Source organism: Galeopterus variegatus, unplaced genomic scaffold (assembly GCF_000696425.1).
Source record: "Galeopterus variegatus unplaced genomic scaffold, G_variegatus-3.0.2 Scaffold3749, whole genome shotgun sequence".
NCBI lineage: Eukaryota > Metazoa > Chordata > Mammalia > Dermoptera > Cynocephalidae > Galeopterus > Galeopterus variegatus.
In genome coordinates, this window is record NW_007729860.1 from 81,438 (window position 1) to 98,050 (window position 16,613).

A 16,613-nucleotide genomic window follows, 5' to 3' on the forward strand; every position below is an offset into this window, starting at 1 on the left:
TTACTAGTTGTTCCGCTGAGCTCCCTTTTCGTCCTGGCTTTCCCTGTTCCCTTGAGGTCCTTTTCCCTAATCCAACATCTGGTCAAAGTGGAGATAGTGCAACTCTTTCCCAGAGGTCACTGAATCTGCTCTTTGCAAACAGCAAAACCTGTTGTAGAAACGTAACAGGGTAGCGAGGAAAAGAACATAGATTGAAGCCTGGCTCTGCTGTTAGACTTATGGGCACCCATGGTGATTCCATTCCCATGTCTAGGGTCTCCGTTTTCTCCTCCAGTAAATGAGAATCATCGTATGATGACACAGAGGCTGTTAACAAACACTCTGCTTCCTTTGCCTGGCACATCCCTGCCCCAGCTCACTCCACTCATCTTTCAGATCTCAGTTGAAACTTTACTTCCTCAAAGACATCTTTCCCTCAGGCCAAGTTGTGTTCCTGCCCAAATTCTTTTCTGTATCTTCCTTTACAGCATTTAATGCAATTGATAGGTACCAATTATTTCTTTGTTTTCTTGCTTATCGTACATCTCCCCTAGTAGACTGTAAACTCCCTGAGGAGAAGGACCATGTCTGTTTTGTAATCAGTTTGTATACCCAGAGCTCAGCACAATGCCAGCTATGTAGTAAGCACTTAGTAAATATTTGCTGATGATGTGAATGAATGAATGAATTTGCTTCCCCTCTTCTTCCTCCTCACATTGGAGTACTCCCCCAACTCCCTCCTTCTGCTCATCTCCCAGGGATATCATAAGGTGATAATGAACTGGAAGCTTGAAATTTGGGGGCAAGGAAATTAGCCTCCACTCGTTCCTTTGCTCCTTCAGTTCCTGTCACACTGGCCTCCTTGCTATGCCATGAATATGCCAATCTCATTTTAGCCTCAAGTCTTCACACTTGAGCTCTATCTGAAACGTTCTTCCCAGATACCCAGTGGCTCCATCCTTCACTTCAATCAAATCTCTGATTAAATGCCATGTCTTCGGGGAGGTCTTTGCTGAACACCATTTCTTTCTTTTTTTTTTTTTTTTTTTTTTTGGCCTTTTTGAGACCAGCCGCACCGCGCTCGGCCAGTGAGCGCTGTGAGTGCACCGGTCATCCTTATATAGGATCCGAACCTGCGGCGGGAGTGCTGCTGCGCTCCCAGCACCGCACTGTGCACCACGGGCTCGGCCCTGAACACCATTTCTGAAGTAACTCCTTTCACCCTCCAGTCTCTATCCTTCTCCACCCCCAACCCCCATTTTTCTTCATAGCATTTCTTATTACTTGATGTTAAATTTTACTTTTTTTTTTTTGTTGTTGTTGTTGTGGCTGGCCAGTATGGGGTTCCGAACCCTTGACCTTGGTGTTATAACACTGTGCTCCCACCAACTGAGCTATTGGCAGCCCTAAATTTTACGTTGTTGATTGACTTGTTTATTGTCTATTTATTCACTTTGTTTGTATCCATACCCCCTGAACCAGTTCCTGGCACATAGTAAATGCTCAATGAATATTTATCAAATGAATGAATTATGGTTAAAAAAAAAAAAAAAGGTGAAGAAAAAATCTTTTCTTCTTAAAGCAAAGCCCTGAGCCCTTCAAGGTCATGGTGGGGTGAAGAATCAGGGCAAGAAAACTTGAAGGAGTGAGGCAACTGTTTGAGAAAATCTCACCTCCCTCCTTTCTCTCCAGGCTGTCTTAGACCTGGATAACTAATACCTGGAAAGGAGTCCTTTGTTCAAGAAAAACAATACCAGTTACTCAGAGGCCCAGCCACAGACTGGCATCATCCACCCTCTACAAAGACATGATATAGGGCCGGCCTGTGGCTCACTTGGGCGAGTGAGGTGCTGATAACACCAAGGCCATGAGTTTGGATCCTATATAGGGATGGCCAGTTCGCTCACTGGCTGAGTGTGATGCTGACAACACCAAGTCAAGGGTTAAGATCCCCTTACTGGTCATCTTTAAAAAAAAAAAAAAGACATGGTTTGCAGAAAACCACTGACAGTTAGGCACAGAACACAGAAAACTAGTTCTCTGAACCCCTCTTGTGCAAAGGAAAGAAAAGGGAGATTGGAGTGGAAAGACACATGCTCCAGATGTTTCTTTTTTTTAAACTAACTTATTTATTATTTATTATTTTTTTTTACATTCTAAGATGTTGTTGTGGAGCAGCTGGTGGAGGGGGAGGGGAAAAGGAGAGGGAGATAGGGTGGGAGGATGAGGGAGGGGGCGTGGTTGAGTCCTGTGGCACCCCACTCATTCCTGCAGGGGAGCCTAGGTGGCTTCCAGTGGTGGCTCGGTCATGGCTGGGATGGATGTGGATGTCAGGGTTGTGTGACTGAGGCCCTCAGTGCACCCCCCCAGGCTTGGGAACCTGGGGTGCTTCTATGGCAACTCGGTGGGCATCACTGGGCTGGACGGAGCCATCAGGGGGCGTGACTGAGACCTTCAGCCCCTCACAACTCTGTCTGGGGAAGCTTGGGGTGCTTCTGCTCCAGATGATTCTCAACTGACAAGATCCTCATACGCCAACTGTGTACTCAGTGTGAGCCACTTCCTTCTCTGAGCCTCAGTTTCCTCATCTTTAAGGTGAGGGAAATGTTTATACCTACCTCCTTGGGGCTGGTGGGACAATAAGATGAGGTCATGTAGGTGAAAGCTGTATGTAAACTGCAATGTTCATGCACTTTTATTGTCCATTGGGAAGAGCGTGAAGTCAGACTGGCCTGGGTTGGAGTTCAGCTCTACCACTCCCTGGCAATGTGGCCTTGGATAAATGGTGTCCCTTGTCTGAGACTCAAGTTCTTTATCTGTTAAGTGGAATGGGAATATTAATAGTATCTACAACTAACAGGCTTGTTTTAGAAATTAAATAAGAATTAAGTGAGATAATATACATGTCTGGCATGCAAGCAAACGTTCCTTCCCAAACACAGACACACATACAGCCCTTAAAGCAGTTTGGGTAACAAAGTGTTCCCAGTCTGGAGGAAAAAGAAGGCAGCCAATGAGCTCTCTCTCCAGCTTCCTTTCTAAGAGAGGAACTCACTGGCCAGACACCAGGATGGTCACTGATGTGGAGGTCAGGCAGCCAAATGCTGGCCTCCCACATGGAGTTTCCAAAAAGCATGAGAGCAGAGTTGCATAACCTGTCCTGAGACACGTGTCTCTGCTGAGGCGATTTCATCAAATATTCTCCGAAAGGGAACATGTGAGCAGGGCAGAAGGGCAGCTTGGGGAGGAGGAAGGGAGGCAGCTGGGGAACCTTGAAAGTGGGGGTGGGATCAGGAAGAGAAGGTACTACTTTTATTGAGCTCCTACTATGTGCCAGATAGCAGGTTAGCTCTGTCTGATACCTAGACAGGTTCTTGCCATAAATCTGAGAGACTGGGTATTTCCACTCCCACATTCCAAGGAAAGAAATAATAACAATAATTAACATTACTAATGTTTACATAGAGCCGACTGCATATCAGGCAGTGGGCTAAGCACACATTTTTTTGTATGTATTTGTTTATTTATTTTTGTGGCTGGCCACTACAGGGATTCGAGCCCTTGACCTTGGTATTATCAGCACCATACTCTATTGAATAATACCCTTAGTTATAATTTATTTATTTATTATTTTTTAATTTAATTTAATTTATTTATTTATTTTTAAAGATGACTGGTATGGGCCGGCCCGTGGCTCACTCGGGAGAGTGCGGTGCTGATAAAGATGACTGGTAACGGGATCTCAACCCTTGACTTGGTGTTGTCAGCACCATGCTCAGCCAGTGAGCCAACCGGCCATCCCTACATGGGATCCAAACCCGTGGCCTTGGTGTTATCAGCACCGCACTCTACTGAGTGAGCCACGGGCCGGCCTGAGACAGTGAGCTTTTACTGATAGGTCTGTCGGTGAGAACTACGCCCTGTCTTCTGCTATTTTTCTCACTTTCAGCCTCTAGGAACTGGGTGTAGAGGTGGATATGGAAGCCACGCCCGGACAGACCCCCTGCATTGTGGGGCGCAGGGAAGAATTGTGTAGGTTTGCCCAGCAGGCAGGCTTGGGACCAGATCGATATTTGCTTCTCTCCATCAACGATTCTGATGTTTCGCACTGTACTGCCAGCTTCCTGTTCTGTTGGCCTCTGAAGTGTTAGAAAAAGCCATTCTAGGGGCCGGCCCGTGGCTCACTTGGGAGAGTGTGGTGCTGATAACACCAAGGCCACAGGTTCGGATCCACAGACTGGCCTTATTTATTATTTTTTTAAAGCACACATTTGATCCTCAGGACAGCCTATGATATGGGTACTATTCTGATCCCCATTTTATAGAAGAGGAAACCAACTGAGAGAACAGACTGGCCTTATTTATTATTTTTTTAAAGCACACATTTGATCCTCAGGGCAGCCTATGATATGGGTACTATTCTGATCCCCATTTTATAGAAGAGGAAACCAACTGAGAGAGAGATGAAGTAATGTCCCCAAGGTCACCTAGCAAGACAGTAGTAGAACCAGGATTCAAATCCAAGCAGGACTCCAAAGCCCGTAGACCTATGGCAGGACATTTCCCAAGGGATTTTGGAAGTGAATCCAGAAAGTGACCCCAGCAGGAGTTGTCCTTATATGCCCACAGTGGGGCCCCAGTATGGGAGTGACGTAAGTGACCAAGTGGCCAGAGGCACTCCCCTACCCTCCTTTTGGAGGACAATTTGTCCCAGCTTGGTGGCTGGCTGTTCATCACTCTGCCTCTGACCTAAAGTTTAAAATTTCATTCATAAGTTTGGAACCACAGACTTGGCAGCTTGGAAAAGGCCCTTAGAGACCAGCTATTCTGGTCCAATCCCCTCAAATTACAGATGGAAAAAAAGCCCTGAAGCCTGATGAGTGCCCTGAACATGCCAAGGTCACAGAGCAGTGTTCTGTTAGACAGAGGAGTTGGTTTGGGGTCGACTACAGATCATCTTGTCTATAGTTACCAAATGTGGCTGCACCTCTGAATCACTTGGGGAGCTCTTTAAATATACAGATTTCTGTACTCTGCTTTTGGAGATTTAGGTTTGCAACAAGGCCTAGGAATCTAAATATGTAATATATTCTTCAGGTGATTTAGATGGCACAGGGCCACAGACTGCATTTGGAAGTTGGAGTCCAATGCCCCTCTTTCATTTGATTGTTTGGGATACTAGGACTCAGCAAGAGACTTGAACAAGGTCACATAGCAAGTCAGTCGGGGCTCTAGCTCAGGCTTTGTGGTCTGAACCAGGCTGACCATGATCAAATTTTGAGAATGGGTTAAGGAGGCTGGCCAAGGGAGTTGTCACAGTTTTCCCCAGCTCTTGGTTTCCTTGTGAGATTCAAATTAAGACACAGGTTGGTGCCCATTTCCGGGGCTTGGCAAGTTGGGAATACAAGAGCTGAACTCCCAAAGGGAAAAGGAAACTGCAGGAGGCAATCCAGCAGGCCTCATGGAAAACCCCAGAGGCGAACTTAAGGATGATGTCAGACACCAGCTATCCAGCCAGCTCTAACGCTGCAAGCACCAGGCAACCTGTGTTTTTCATTTCAGGAGAATGAGTGGGGAGGACTTTCCCTGAGGGGGAGGAGATGAGGTGGAGTTGGCCCAACTGTGATGTGAGAGAAGTGAACTCCAGGAAGAGCCACACATTCCAGCACCTAGAAGGAAGATGGAGCTGCCTGCAGGAAATTAAGTCAAAACTCTCTGGCACTTTTCCTAAACCTTTCCTCCCACTTTCCCTAATCCCTCACCCCAGGGCTACCTGAGCAGAGGGATTCACTGCTCCTTTTCCACTTCCCACTACTATACCACTTGACTATTTCACTGCCTTCCTGCCTTCCTTTTCTTTTATTCTGGAATGGCATCTTGGTGTTTGGAGTCAGATGTTCTGAATTTGAATCTTATGAGCTCTCTGACCTAGGTAGAGTCACGTCTCCTCTCTGAGTCTCAATTTCCTCACCTATAAAAAGGGGGATAATATCTACCTTTTTAGATTGTGAGGATGAAAAAAGATCATATAGGCAGTTAATATATAGATGTTTTCTCAGAAACAGTAGATCATGTGAGTAATCAGTAGATCACAGAAATCTGAATATGTACTTTTTGAACTGAATTGAGGTGCTTCTAAGGATGGTTGAGCTGGAAAGCGCCTCAGAAATCTTTGGGCCTTAATAACTCCAAAACTGGAGTCCAAGTAAAATGTTTATAGTATCAAACGATAAGGGAAATTACATACTTACTCTCGATAGTCTCAAGTTTCTTTACTTTTGTCTGGAATTGTATCAACTCAAGGTGATAACATGGCTATCACATGCTGTTCAGATATTCTGATTGGCCGTTACATGGGTCTTTGATAAGTTTTTTTTTTTTTTTTTTTTTTTTTAAAAGATGACCGGTAAGGGGATCTTAACCCTTGACTTGGTGTTGTCAGCACCACGCTCACCTAGTGAGTGAACCGGCCATCCCTATATGGGATCCGAACCCGTGGCCCTGGTGCTATCAGCACCGCACTCTCCCGAGTGAGCCACAGGCTGGCCTGATAAGTTTTTTTTTTTTAATGGGAAAATAATAGTGGAGGGAAGGTTAAATGTTGGAAGACGTTAATCTTGTCCAACTCCTCATTTCATAAACAGGGAAGCTGAGGTTTAAAGAAGGAAGTGGCTTGCTGATCACGCAGCTAGTAAGTAGTAGAGCTGGCTCTAAAACCAAGGTTATTTTCCTAGAACCCTTCTTTCCACTCCAAAGAGGGGGAACCTAGGATCAATGAAGTTGAAAGGTTTTGGTCTGCTGGAACAGGAATAAAGCGAGTCATAAATTTGCTGTTGCCCTTTCTGTTCTTGACTCAGCCAGCAAATATTTACTGACTGACCATTATTCCAACTCAGAGAAGGCAGAGATAACAACAGCTATGGCAGCAGGTAGGGTTAGAATTTGCTCCCAGGTATGACTTCAAAACCTGCGCTTTTTCCCATTGGATACCCACATTATAAAACACCCACTACTCTGCCTTCTAATACAAGTACAATTAGACTGTGTCATTCTAGGGCAGGGACTGCCTCATTCGTACGTGTCCTAACCTTCCTGGCAACAAGGAAGTGCAAAATCAATATGTAGTGTTGGAAACACCTGAATTCTTTTTCTTTTTTCTTTTTTAAGATGACCGTAAGGGGATCTTAACCCTTGACTTGGTGTTGTCAGCACCACGCTCACCCAGTGAGCTAACCGGCCATCCCTATATGGGATCCGAACCTGTGGCCTTGGTGTTGTCAGCACCGCACTCTCCCGAGTGAGCCACGGGCCGGCCCCGAAACACCTGAATTCTAATCCTGACTTTGCCACTAACTCTACGTCCTTGAGACAGTATGTTGCTTTCCTTCTCTGGCCCTTAGTTTAATCATCTGTATAACGGGAACAGTGGCAAAATCGTAAGTGGAAGAGCTTGCAGGCTCATTTCAAGTTATCCAGACTCTCACTAGGAAAAGAAAACATTGGGAATCCAGGCTGAAAATAGAGTCAACGTTTATTAGTTCGTTAATTCCCCAACACTGTTTCTCTGCCTTCGGCCGGCCCCCTTCCTTCTCCCCTAGTCGCCGTCCTTTTTTCCAAGATTTCCCTCTAGAGGGCAAGCAAGCTCCTCGGCTTTTGCGCCTCACTTCCGTTCGCCTTCACTCTTCACTCTGCGCATGTGCAGAATTCTTTTCCTTGTTTCCCGCTTAGGCGGTTTAGCTAGGCTTTGCACCCAGTACGCCTGCGCAATTTCTGCCTCACTTCCGTTCGCCTTCACTCTTCACTCTGCGCATGTGCAGAATTCTCTTCCTTGTTTCCCGCTTAGGCGGTTTAGCTAGGCTTTGCACCCAGTACGCCTGCGCAATTTCAGCCCCGCCCCTCGGCCGCCGGAAATGCTTCCTTCCCTACGCAGCCGCTTGTGCAGCTGCAGTCCAGGGAGCTTTACCTCTAGACCCGTAAGACCTCTCTTTCGTGGTCCTGTCTGTCAGCATTGTTTCGGGAGCCTGCCGGTGAGGCCCGGCCACTCTCGGACGCTTCGATCCTTTTGCCCGCCACCGGTGAGTGAACCCGAGAGAAGCCTGTTTACGAGCGGGGGCCGAGCAGCCGGGATGGGCAGGATTTCCCCTCACTCTGAGAATGGGTCTGTCCGCCCCGTTCTACCCACAGCTCCCGGAATGGGCTCGGCCCCTTGGCCCCAGTCCCTGCTCCGGGGCGGGGCAGCGTTGCCATGGCGACGGACGGCTGGCTGAGGCTCGGCATGTGTCCCTGCAGGGCATGGCGGGCCAGTTCCGCAGCTACGTGTGGGACCCGTTGCTGATCCTGTCGCAAATCGTCCTCATGCAGACCGTCTATTACGGCTCACTAGGCCTGTGGCTGGCACTGGTGGACGCGCTGGTACGAAGCACCCCTTCGCTGGACCAGGTGTTCGACGCCGAGGTAGGGTCCCTGGGTTGGTGCGGTTGGGGTCTCAGGCTTCTCAAGTGTGCTTTGCGGTCTGACACTACTGAGCTCTAGACCTGGCTGGGCCACCTTCTAACTTTGTGGTCCTGGGAAAGGATTTCATCTTTCTGAGTTTCAGCAGCCCCAGCCATAAGATGGAATGACTGATAACAGAGAGGCAGCTTAGTTCAAAGGAAAGGACCTGTATGTTACAACGAATACGCCAGAGACCTAGGCAACTCTGATACATCTCCTTTCTGAGACTCTGGGAACGAGACTTCACTTCTCTGAGCCCAGATTCTCAGGTGCCACACTGGGGAGAGGAGTGGATAAAAGAACATTCATGGGGGTACACTGGAAACTGCCTGGACTTTGGGGTCAGACAGGCCTCCGTTTAACTCCTTTCACTTACTAGCTGTGTAATCTGGGGCAAGTGTTGTCACTTTTCTGATTTGTTTTCTTGTCTGCACAATCATGAGGTTAGTAGCAGAGAGGTCATGAACTGCAGAACACAAAAGAGTCTGTGCTTTGGATTCAGAAAGGCTTAGGGTCCAATCTAGACTCAAACATACCAGCTTTGGGACTTTGAGCAAGTTGTTTCACCTTTCTGAGCCTTTTCTTTTCTGGGAAATGGGCACAATAATCTTGCCATGTCACCTTCAGCAAAATGTTATGAGGCCCAGAGCACCCTAGGAATAAGAAAATGCTTTATAAAGTGAATGGAGGCCTATAAGTCGTTGCTTCGGAGAGGCAGCTGTGGTGTGTGGAAATGAGCACAGTTCTTGGAGCCAGGAGACCTGGGATGGAGTCTTTGCTCCTACTGCTTATTCTCTGTGTAGCTCTTGGGCAAATTATCCAAAAGGAGGTAAGAATAAAAGAATGATAATGGCTTTGTGAGGTTTCTGTAAGGGTAATAAGAGATTATGGATATCAAAGGCCTTTCTTTGTAAGCTGAAAGTGTGGTGCAGATATTTGTTATTCAGCAGTGTTATGTTAAGGGTAGTTGAGGTTGTACACCCACCAGGTGCCCAGTAGTAGCCTCTTAGGAGTCTCTGTGCTCCTGGGAAGGCACGTGAGAGTCCTGGGCCTTGTTGAAGAGCCAGATGTAGCCTAAATTCTAGACTGGGGTCAGCAAATTTTTCCTAAAGGGTAAGGAAGTAAAGATTTAGGTTACGGGGCCTGCCCGTGGCTCACCTGGGAGAGTGTGGTGCTGATAACACCAAGGCCATGGGTTCGGATCCCTTGGGGTCAGCAAATTTTTCCTAAAGGGTAAGGAAGTAAAGATTTAGGTTACGGGGCCTGCCCGTGGCTCAACTGGGAGAGTGTGGTGCTGATAACACCAAGGCCATGGGTTCGGATCCCTATATAGGGATAGCTGGTTGGCTTACTTGGGAGAGCCTGGTGCTGACAACACCAAGTCAAGGGTTAAGGGTTAAGATACCCTTACCAGTCATCTTTAAAAAAAAAAAAAAGATTTTGGGTTACAGCTACTCAGCTCTGCAATTGTAGCACAAAATATGTAAGTGAATGGTTATGGCTGTGTTTCAGTAACTTTATTTATAAAAGCAGGTGTCTGGCCTGTGGTGCCATTGTTTGCTGAACCCTGTTTTAGACCTTACTCTTGCTGTTTACTTACTTTATCACTTTGGGCAACTTAACTTCTGTGAGCTCTTATGTCCTCCTTTTTAAACTGAGAATAATAATCCCTTTCCACCTGCTGTTAGGATTAGATAAGATACAATAATGTATATCTGTGAAAGCAGCTTGTTGGAAATAGGCTACCATACAAATGAAGGGAGGTATTGTCTTCTGTGCTCTGGGAAGAATGCTTGTTCCTTAGGAGGCCTGCTGGGATCCTGTAGCCTGGGGCTCTGCCAAGTCACTTCTCCAGCATATTTCCATCTGTGATTCCCCCCTCAGATGCTGGGCTTTTCCACCCCTCCAGGCCGGCTCTCCATGATGTCCTTCATCCTCAACGCCCTTACCTGGTGAGTATCACCAGTTTTGCTATCCAGCTTTTGGGGAATTACACTGGAACTAACTTCTTAAATTTGGATGTGAGATAGCCTGGCTCTTCTTCCTGGGAGTGGTGTACTAAAGTGAATGGCAGAGGCCAATTCTGGGACCAGCTTTATCATGGGGATCCTTCCATTGCTGTTTTGGCTTAGCTGGAAAGCTCTTATGTTACTATGTGTATACTGCCTGAGAGACAGCTTCCCTCTCAGATTCCTGCCCTGACGTGGAGTGAGGTGAGGAAAGGATTAGACTCAAAGTCAGGAGAATTGGGTTCTGTTCTTGGTTCGTGTACCAAATTACTTCCCTCCTCTCTGGGCCTCAGGCTTCTCATCTGTACATGATGGATTGGACTGGATAATGTCTAAGTTCACTCATGACCATTGTCTGGTGAAACGCAGTTTAGCATAGTGATCAAGGTCTCAAGCTCTACAGGCAGACTCACTTGGCTTTGAATCTCAGCTTTACCACTGGTCTTGTGACTATGGACAAGTTAATCTATCTAAGCCCCAGTTTCCTCATCAGTGAAATGGGACTAATAATTACCTATCTCATAATTGTAAGGATTAAATAAATTCATAAGTACTTAGAACAATGTCTTGCTCATGATTACTATTCTTGACCTTACACTGGAGGTTGATAACTGGTGGGCTGACTTTGACCTAAATTTGTCTCCCAGATAGGTTCTGTTTGGCTTACACAAATGTCAGCCCATGCAACATTGTTTTACTTAGCTGAAAATCAGGATATTTTATGTAAAAATACAGGTTTCTGAATTCCCCTGAATAATGGAAAGATCACTTGATTCCAGGCCAGCCTTCTAGCAGACATTGTTTTACTTAGCTGAAAATCAGGATATTTTATGTAAAAATCCAGGTTTCTGAATTCCCCTGAATAATGGAAAGATCACTTGATTCCAGGCCAGCCTTCTAGCATGACAAGATTTGCCTAGATGCAAGTAGCTGTTGTCCCCACTTTAGCTAGAATATGTATGCTTCAGGGTGCCACAGTCCCCACCAATCCCTAGGATTTCCTAGTGACAGTTACCATTTATCATCAAGCTTGTACTTTTATTTTCTTCTACTCAGTCTGATTCACTCCTGGACATTACCTGCCAGGTTGCTCTAGGCATCTAATATTGAAACCCTTGCTTCACACTTATCTTGCTCGCTTCTGACCACTGTGTTATCATTCTAATTGTCCTCACCTCACCCCGCCCCCCCTTAAAATAACCTAATCTAAGGCCAGGACAACCCAGTGACAACTCGCTGCTGTCCTCTCCCACAGTGCCCTGGGCTTGCTGTACTTCATCCGGCGAGGGAAGCAGTGTCTGGATTTCACTGTCACTGTCCATTTCTTTCATCTTCTGGGTTGCTGGTTCTACAGTTCCCGTTTCCCCTCGGCGCTGACCTGGTGGCTGGTCCAAGCTGTGTGCATTGCGCTCATGGCTGTCATCGGGGAGTACCTGTGCATGCGGACGGAGCTCAAGGAGATCCCCCTCAACTCAGCCCCTAAATCCAATGTCTAGAATCGGTCCCTTTGGATACTCTGCTGGCACTTGGGCCCCCAACACTTTGGGCTGCTGAGACCCTCCGGATGAGATCCAGCCCAGGTCTGAGAGGAACCCTGGAAATGTGAAGTCTCTGCTGGTGTGGGAGAGATAATGAGACCCCATCAAGAAGGCAGTAGCAGTCAGGATCACAGCTGCCAAAACGACCTCTGTCTGCTGAAGCCTTGGTATCTGGGAGGTCAGGAAGGGGACCTCCTGAGAGTAATAACAGAATTGGAACCGTGTCACTCTCGAGCCACCATAATTGTCACCAGCCTGTTATTTTAAAAAGAAAATAATCAAGGATATCTGATGAGAGCAAACGACTCTTTTAGTCATCTGTCTTATCTCCCTGGGACAGCTGTTACCTTTGCATTTTGCTGAACCACACGATTTTGTTTGAAAAAACATTGGTCTCTGGATCTGTGGCCACAGAAAGAGATGTAAAGTGCAAAGTATTAGGCTGCTGTCAGGGAAAGGAGAGGACAGCAGATGGAGGCATCAAGCACAAGGAAAATGCACAACCTGTGCCGTTACACATGTGTGCATGCACACTCAAGAACCAATGACTAACTTTCTTCTAGTTCCCTCTACTGGGTCCCCACCCTGCTGCCAGCTCTCAACATAGCAGGCCATGGGACTCAGAGAAGAATCCCAACATCGCTTCCAGCCTAACCCTCATAATAGAGTCACTGCCTATTCTCTAGGAATGACCGGGCACTTAGCTCCCACTGGACCCCAGTTCTTTTTTCCACCTTATTTGGAATTCTACTGTGGGAGGGGTATGATCAGTGCCCAGAGAAAAGAAGCCCAACCTTCCAGCCGAGGTTGCACTGACAGTGCTGAGGGAAATAGGAATTTGCTGCTAAGATTTTTCTTTGGGTTGGAGTTTCCTCTGTGAGGGGCTTGTAGCTGCCTTTCCTGTGTACATAAATACAGTATTTTCCATGGTTCTGCCTGTATTTATCTTGTAATGTCATGGTTGGGGCTGTGAGATGAGCACAGCCAGGCAAGAGAGCTATAAAGAATTATTAGGCCACCTTCTCCTTTCCTGGACCCCAGAGTTATTCCTCCATTTGCCTAAAATACTAGGTTCAGGGAACTCCTGTGTTCTACCCCCTCCTCCACTTGCAGCCTCCTCTCAGTTGGGTGAACCACCCTGACTCTTGGGATTCCTTTTCCACTTGCCAGTGATTTCTAAACATGTGCAGTAGAGCATCCTGGTCTAGACCCACTTCTGCATTGAAACCATCAGTATTCCTCTTTGGTTTCTCTAGAGCTTGCCCAAGAAAGACATCAGTTTTCAGCTTTCACAGTTACGGCTAAACAGATGAGTTTGGCTGTCTCCCTAGGAAGCCTTTCTATCATTCTGGCTCTCAGCCCTGCAGAGTAGAGAGTTGAGGTTGACAGGATGAAGGTTTCAGAGTAAACATGCCTGGGCGGAGGCTGGAAAAGTGCTAGGGTGAGGCACCTCAGTAATTCTGGGTGCTCTGGCCACATTGAAAGGAAGCAGCTTGTTAATGGGATGCTGTAATCCTGGCTGTAGCAGATAAGACCAGCTGGAGGATTGGTGGATTTCCCCCCATGAACTCTGCAGGCATGTGATTAACTTTAATTTGAAAGGCATCAGAACACTCACATCATGTGGCTGCTGTCTCCCTTGATCAGCTGTGGTGGTTGTCACTCCAGCTATGGTTGGAACACCTCTTTGGGATTTCCTTCAAGGGCTTGTGCCTGTTTTTCTGCATGTCTTCTGTGATGACAAATCTCTGTCCCTTGAGTAGTAACTTGATTTTTGGAAACTGCCAAAAGTCAGAGGAGCCGATTTTTTTTTTTTTTCAATAGTATAGCAACTGAGCTGAGCAACAGTTGTGGGTCAAAAATATGTGAACTTAATGACATTTTTATGATTTCTAAAGTAACAATAAGCAGATTCTAAAGGTGAGTTCCAGAGAGGACTGGACAATGACAGTGACACTCTATTGAGTTCTTAATAAGTGTCTAGCAGTGAGCTAAGGGCTCTATGTCTCCTTTCTCACTTAATCTTCAGAACAACCACCTGAAATAGGAAATACCATCATCCATGTCTTAAGTTGAGGGAATTGTAAGGAACTTACCCAAGGTTACTTGTTAGGAGCTGGCAGAGCTATCAATAGTTAAGGATGTATAAGTTCTGATTGGTTAAACACTCTATTACATTATAATCATACCTTCTCATCCTACTGTATGTTTTCAATACTAAGGGTGAGTAGTGCTTTATAAGCATTATTAACTTTCTAGGAAAAACTGATACACAGTAAATTAAATATGGCCAGAGGTTTCCAAGTGATCATAAGAATGTAGGAAATGTATTTACAAAGGATAAAGGGTGGTACGTAGATCAGAAAGCTACCTCTAGCCCACTACCGCATTGGCATATCTCTTGACTTTCTAGGAGTCTGAAGTCTGGACCTCGTTCCACCGATCACCTGAACTCTATTAGGAGAAAAAAGTGGAGACAACTGCATAGCTGGTGCTCAGAATAGTTTATAACCCTGAAGAAGAACAGGAAAGGAGAAAGGGATGTCTGGCTCAAAGGGTACTACTAACCCCAAGCTCTAGGCAACCCTGTTCAAATCAGAGCCACTGGGAGCCAGGATGGCAGCCAGCAGACATCAGGGGAGCTCCAGGTTCCCCTGAGTCTTAGGGGATGCACAGCTTAAACGCTCCCTGGAAGCTGAGTTTCTTGGACTCCTTCCTCGGCAACTCACAGATCATGGTAGCTTCCTTCTGGAAATCCCAGAAGGTGGTCATTGCACAGGTATGGAACACCTTCCTGTACCTGCAGCCCAAGGGAAGTAAGGGTGGATTAGTGGATTACCGTACAGTAGAAGTCCTCTGTGGAGTGAAGATTAAAGCCAGTCTTGCTTGAGGCTTTCTGTAGAAAAGTAGTAAAGGGCAGTGAAAACAGCACTGAGGTAGGAGCGGGTGGAGGCAGCTGAGGGTTTTATCCCTGTCCTGCCACCACCTGGGCAAGTCAATGAGCATTATAGAGGTCCAATGTTGGAAGGCTTTAGATAGCTGCAGTGAAGTGCAGGGTTAAGTTCTGGAGTCCCCATTACTAGCTGTGAGATCTTGGGCAAGGTACTTAATCTTTTCCTACCTCAGTTTCCTCATTTGTAAAATGAGGGTAATAATAGTACTTACTTCCTAGGGTTATTGTGAAGATTTGGTGAGATATCGTGTGTAAAGCATTTTGCACAGTGCCTGGCACGTGGGAAGTGATCCATAATTCAAACAGTTATTAGGCTACCGTCCACTCCTCATTTTACAGAAGAGGAAACCTTTCTTCTGAGCCTCAGTGTTTTCAAAGGTTAGAAGAGGGATAGCCTTGCCTGTCTAGGTATGTCTACCGAGTTCAGTCAGCCCTTTGTATCCGTGAGTTCCACATCTGTGGGTTCAACAAACTTAATTGAAAATGTTTGAAAAGATAAAAACAATACAAATAAAAAGTAATACAAGTGAAAAACAATACAGTATAACAACTATTTACATAGCACTTGCACTGCATTAGGTATTGTAAGTAATCTAGAGATGATTTAAAGTACACAGGAAGGGCCGGCCCGTGGCTCACTTGGGAGAGTGTGGTGCTGATAACACCAAGGCCCCGGGTTCGGATCCCATATAGGGATGGCCGGTCAGCTCACTGGAAAAGGCCAAACATTTGTTTTAACACCCCACAAACTGGCTCCACCTACATTAAGCCTGATTCACTTAATGCTCTCTGAAATAAATATTAGCACACCTATTTTATAAAAAGATGTAATAGGCTCAAAGATGTCATGTGACTTGTTAGAAGTCACTCAATATAAACTGAGATTCAAACACTAATTTTTTCCCACAGTTAACTGTTAAAGAGCCATTTCTGGGGTGGCCTCTTCCTCAAATCAGGATCTTAACTGAGCCCAAAAGAGGATCCTCAGATTGAAATGGTTAAACAAAGGGAGGGGGTAGTGGGGAGAACCCAAGTATGGGATTGTGGAAGGCAAGTTGTCAGTGACGTAAATGCCAGGGCAGGTGGGGATAAGGCTGGAAGGAGTCACCTTCACAGCCTGCAGTTCTTGCTTGCCTGGCCATGCTGGATCCCAACCTTGGCATCTCCCCCTACCCGGCCCCCCGCCACGACAACCATACTCAGTGGCATTCCCTCTGGTCAGCTAGGGCCCAACTCCTGCTCTGTTTGGGGCAAAGCGGAAGTTGCCAATCTTGCCCAGGTCTACTCCATTCAGACCTCTTCTCGGGGCTCCCTGGGCAGACTAGTGCAGAGGGCCCCCAGAAAAGGCTTGGTTTTTTGATCGGGAGCGCACTGCTCTGACTGCCTGCAGAGAGCGTGCTCTTAGTACAGAAGTTCACGCTAAGATGCACGGAATGGAAGGTGCTCAAAGATGCTTGGGAAGGAAGATCGAGTAGAGGTTATTTTCGAAGGTTGTTGGGATGGATGATGCCCAGCAAGGGAACCGGAATGGAGAATACTTAGGAAGTGGGCTGGAGTGCAAGTAGAGCGGCAAGACAGCTGGAAGTGGAGGTTACCGGTGTGGAGGCTGAGCCAGGAAGTGGCGGGGGTGGTGAGGGGTAT

The 16,613-nt window shown here is 46.6% G+C and overlaps 2 protein-coding genes across 3 annotated transcripts in view; both read left to right on the top strand.

Annotated features, from left to right (window-relative positions):
• The first annotated feature begins 7,871 nt into the window (after window positions 1-7,871).
• SYS1 (Sys1 golgi trafficking protein) lies at window positions 7,872-12,950 on the top strand. Of its 2 annotated transcripts, none has more exons than XM_008585888.1 (4): window positions 7,872-8,054; window positions 8,164-8,433; window positions 10,357-10,424; window positions 11,737-12,950. In XM_008585888.1, the coding sequence occupies exons 1-4, from the start codon at window positions 7,890-7,892 to the stop codon at window positions 11,975-11,977; spliced, it is 744 nt and encodes a 247-aa protein (XP_008584110.1). In that variant the 5' UTR covers window positions 7,872-7,889; the 3' UTR covers window positions 11,978-12,950. The 2 variants fall into 2 exon arrangements, with proteins under 2 accessions (XP_008584110.1, XP_008584111.1); XM_008585889.1 differs by having other exon boundaries at window positions 7,882-8,054; window positions 8,269-8,433.
• Window positions 10,403-16,613, top strand: part of DBNDD2 (dysbindin (dystrobrevin binding protein 1) domain containing 2) — a 39,893-nt gene continuing 33,682 nt past the window's right edge. Inside the window, exon 1 of the mRNA XM_008585886.1 lies at window positions 10,403-10,424. The gene's annotated coding sequence lies outside the window, so the exon portion shown is untranslated. The remainder of the gene's footprint in view (window positions 10,425-16,613) is intronic.

Coding starts and splice junctions, on each gene's coding strand:
- SYS1 (XM_008585888.1), top strand. CDS start 7,890: ATGCTTCCTTCCCTACGCAGCCGCTTGTGCAGCTGCAGTCCAGGGAGC. Junction 8,055..8,163: donor GATCCTTTTGCCCGCCACCG/GTGAGTGAACCC, acceptor TTCTACCCACAG/CTCCCGGAATGGGCTCGGCC. Junction 8,434..10,356: donor ACCAGGTGTTCGACGCCGAG/GTAGGGTCCCTG, acceptor TTCCCCCCTCAG/ATGCTGGGCTTTTCCACCCC.